General features: G+C 40.1%; 1 protein-coding gene across 1 annotated transcript in view; it reads left to right on the plus strand.

The window, feature by feature from the left end:
- The window catches only part of LOC104626816 (GDNF family receptor alpha-1-like), a gene marked incomplete at its 3' end in the record, with an annotated part of 21,409 nt that extends 17,902 nt beyond the window's left edge, over positions 1-3,507 (plus strand). Inside the window, exon 3 of the mRNA XM_010294839.1 lies at positions 3,398-3,507. Within this exon, the coding sequence (XP_010293141.1) occupies positions 3,398-3,507 (110 nt within the window). The remainder of the gene's footprint in view (positions 1-3,397) is intronic.
- Between the last annotated feature and the right edge of the window lie 757 nt (positions 3,508-4,264).

The following is a 4,264-nucleotide window of genomic DNA, read 5'->3' on the forward strand; positions in this document are numbered from 1 at the left end:
TCCCTACAAAGAGAGGAATTTTTTTTCTTTCAAGGAAGAAGATTTCTGTGTGGTTCTTCAGTTCCTTTCTTTATGCAAAGGAAGAGAAGAAATCATTAATGCTGCTGTGCACAGAGAGGATTTGTGATTCTTCAACAGCAAAAGAAATTAATAGTTCCTTTAAAATTTGGTCCTCCTACATGTTATGTACAATATAAAACTGCCTGTCTCTCTAGCCAACCACCTAGCAAATAGCTACGTGTACGTACATTGCACATGGAAAACGGTGCACACTTGAAGGCACACGTATTGCAAGCTCTGTTTGTTCTTGAGATTACCAAACTGCTCGGTCATGGGTTGGACATTTACCCGCAATCTACTACCCACAAGTTGCTTCCTAGTTAACACAGTATGCATATTTTTTATAGGACTGCTATCTTCTGATTGCTCTTTTTCAGCATCCCAAAATGGATTGTCTCTTTTACCCAAATAGTTCTTAATATAATGTGCAATTCTTTATGATAAGCGATTCTACGGTTCCTAATTAGGCTAATCTGTGTCTCCCTAGATAAAGAACGGTTCCACTCTTTTGGTATTGCTGATGAACGCACTTTCATCAGTGCCAGTCTACTGGAAATGTTTGGGGCTAGCTCTTCACTGAAAATGGCAGAGTTATTTTATGGCAGATGGAGGTCTGTCTCTGTTTTTATTTGCTGGCCTTAACTTTATCTCCAGTGGAAATGAATCCGCATAAATATCAGGCGTAGTTAGCAGCTCAGGAGAGAGTGAGAACTTTGCTAGTATGAAGTTTGGATGGCTCACTAGGGAGGAGGTGTATGATGATGTCCAGTAATGCTTGGACCAGAGGTATCTGAACTATATTTGGCTTATGAAAACTTAAATGTGCAACATTGTCAGTTCATTACCTTTTATGACCACAAAAATTCTTCAGAAATGAACATAGAAATCAATCTGTATGCAAGAGGGATCAGCAGAGCGATTTTTAGCCTCCTTTAGGGTTTACAACAAATAAATTCTTTAAGCAGACTGGGTAGTAAATGACTGATATTATTCCATAGTTATCAGTCCTTAAAAACATTTAGAGAAGAGGAATGTATTAAATGATCTCTGGACCAATGCACCTAATAATCTAAGGGAGAACTGGACATTTGAGAATGATGAAATGGTTGCAAGAAATGTTTTCAGGATTTTCAAGATGCTGATTGTATAATTGCAGCTCCAAAAAGATTTATTTGTGGTCACATAAATAAATAATGAAATTTAAATCTGAGGAGCTACTTTGTTTCAGAAACACAAAAATACTTTAAATGGAACAGGCTTGCTCCTTCTACCGTGGCACAGGTTTTTCATACTAGATAGATGTGAAAAGCTCTCTTCTGTCCTAAAACAGACTTCATCCAGGTACTAGTAGAATTTGTAAAAACCGTAGAAACTGTCAACTGCCTTTGTTCCCAGTTGCTCAGAATGCTGGATCCAAGCCACTATTTTAATTATTGACTGAGAGCGGAATCACTGCAGTGACATAGGGTTTCCTTGCCCAGATTTTCTTCATGGTACTGCTATTTATCTCTTCCCATACTTTGGAATCCATTTCCTCTCAGCCTGTCCCCTGGTAGTACACCAGCAAAGTAGGGATTTTGTGGAAATTTAGAGATTATGTATACATATAGGGTCTCTTGAAGGGTTGGTAGAGAGCTTGACTTTTCAAAGTATTAAAAGCAATTGGATACAAATGTCCCTCACGAGGTTAAATGGTTAAATAAGGGAAGGGAGGGAGTGAAAAGCTTGCAGTTGACTCTGGTTTAAAGGCAGCCATGGATTTGCTGGTGTCAGTACAGTTAGCGAAGGGTGGAACTGAAAAGAGGTCATGAGAATAGCTCAGATAAATTCAGGTACAGTTTGCACACAGTCTATTTATAGGATGCTTTCTCTAACTAAGCCTGTGAACCTTTTGAAGTTTGCCCATCACTACTTTCAGGCCAATTAATGATGTAGATCCAATCCCATTCCAAGACAGGTAAAACAATAAAGCAAACAAAGATAATTAGTCTCTGGAGCACGTAAACAAATAAAGTAAATCATTGTTTCTGCTAACTTTTGTGTTTTTATTGCAAAACTAAAAAAGAACATTTATGTTGCAAATCTATACAGTGCTAGAGCAGTGCTGAAAATGCATAGATTATACTATTCTGATTTTGAGGGGGCTTTGCAAAGATTAAGCACCTGATCCTGAAACACTGCTGTGAATTGTTATATGGAAAAGAACATTTTCATCCCTTTTTCACAGAAGAGAAGATTGAAGTAGGGAGGTTAAATAATTTTGTTCATGGAGATAAAGGTCTAAATGACACTTTATAAATAAACAAAAGCCACTGCTCCAAGTTTACAAGCCTAAGTGAAGGCGTGAGTGGAGCTGAGCAGAGCAGGCCAAGATAGGCAGGAGCGCGGCTGTAGGATGTGGGACCTTGACCCACCTCAGTGATACCTCTCAAATTTTACGGACCTGAATGGGAGCATTATGTGGCCTTTAAAGCACAAATACCCAGAAGAGTTCTTGGCTGCTAGTCCATTTTTTTTTGTTTTCCAAAGTAGTAGTAGTCTGCTAGTTGCAGTACAGCTTCAATCCTAGTGCTGAAGCACTTTCTATAAGTAAGCAGTGCTCTCTCCCTCTTGGACATGCAGTAACTGAGGTAAGTGAAGATATTACGGCCATTCAGCAGCAGAACTTGATGCAAGCACACATTCCCATCTCAGCCCTGGGCTCAATACTGTAGGCTTCGGGTAAATGCACTTTTTACAACAATAAATAGATCCTCAGTACCATGGCTCTGGGGGGCTATGGAGACCGTGCCATGTGGACCTGCCTGCTGCCCCAGTTCAGCCAGCTGGTTCTGCAGTCCGGAGTAGGGGTAAGCCTATTCCCTGGAAACTCAGGGCAGACCAAAGCAGGTCCTGCCTCAAGTCATGTAGTAAGGGGACTCTGTGAGCACAAACATACAGTTTTGTGTAATCAGTAAAACAGCAGAAACTGTGTTGTGAATCTGTAGCATGAACAGGTTCCAGTTAGAGTTCCCATCCAGGCAAAATGACTGCCTATATGATAAAGTTGCTCTTTGTAGTCTTTTTGGCATGAAAATGCAGAGCATTTCTTTTAGTAAAGGGCAGGCCTTTCCCTGTTGTTCTGTCCCTTTTTACTGTTTTCTTACACTTTTTTGTTCTGACTTCAAAAATGGGTTCTGGAAAGAGATGCTTTTAGAAAGAGACTCTCATCAGCTGAAATGTGTCCAATATATAAGTTAAATAATATTAAGCCGTGTCCAAAAAAAAAAAGAGTGTAAAAGCAAAGAGTGCCTGCAGGCTTGATTTTTAAAGATACGCATTTTTCTTCATGTTGCAGATCTCGCCTTGCAGATTTCTTCACAAACTGCCAGCCTGAGTCACGGTCTGTTAGTAGCTGTCTGAAGGAGAACTATGCTGACTGCCTTCTCGCTTACTCGGGGCTTATTGGTAAGAAGGCAGGGAAGGGTGGGGGCTTGCTCGGTCTAAGAAAAACATCCAAACTATATTTTGAAGGCCCACATGAAATAAAAACCGTGGAGTATAATACTGTACGATATGATACTAGGCAAAATTCTGCACCTAAGTGTATTGGCCCTGTTTTACCTTACGGAGATTCCTGGGGTAAATCGGTACATTGAAAGGAAATAAAGGATAAAAAATAAGGAGAGAAAGGTGCTTGAATTTGAAAGAAAATCAAGCTTACAAAGTAAAGCTTATTAAGGTGGTTGAATTTGGACAGGGCCATGAAGGAGGAAGTTAAAAAGTACAAGAGAAACTGCAGCTTGGTTGATTTTGCAGCTGTTATCACAAGGTTCCGTAAACACCTCTTGGTCTTCAAGGAAAGTTTGCCGGACATTTTAGGAGTGAGACAATAGACCAACCCAGCCTTGTTTCATTTCCAGCTGCTATTCTTTTGATGATGTCCTTCTGTCCACTCTAAATGTTTTCTGAGATGCCTGTCGATGAATAAGAACCGAGACCAAATTTATCTTCTGAAACCCTCTTCCCTCCCCAACTTAATTAGTTTTGTTTGCTGTCACCTTCCTGACTGTCAACAGGCATGAGGATGCCTTTTTACAAGCCAGATTCCATGTACCACACACAGTATTTGATTCCTGAAAGAGAGGGATCGTCTCAGGAGGGTGAACTTGTGGGATAATGGTTGGGAAATAAGGAATAAGTGAATGTCAAAACTCTGAAACAA

This window comes from Phaethon lepturus, unplaced genomic scaffold, assembly GCF_000687285.1.
Source record: "Phaethon lepturus isolate BGI_N335 unplaced genomic scaffold, ASM68728v1 scaffold16389, whole genome shotgun sequence".
Classification (NCBI taxonomy): Eukaryota; Metazoa; Chordata; class Aves; order Phaethontiformes; family Phaethontidae; genus Phaethon; species Phaethon lepturus.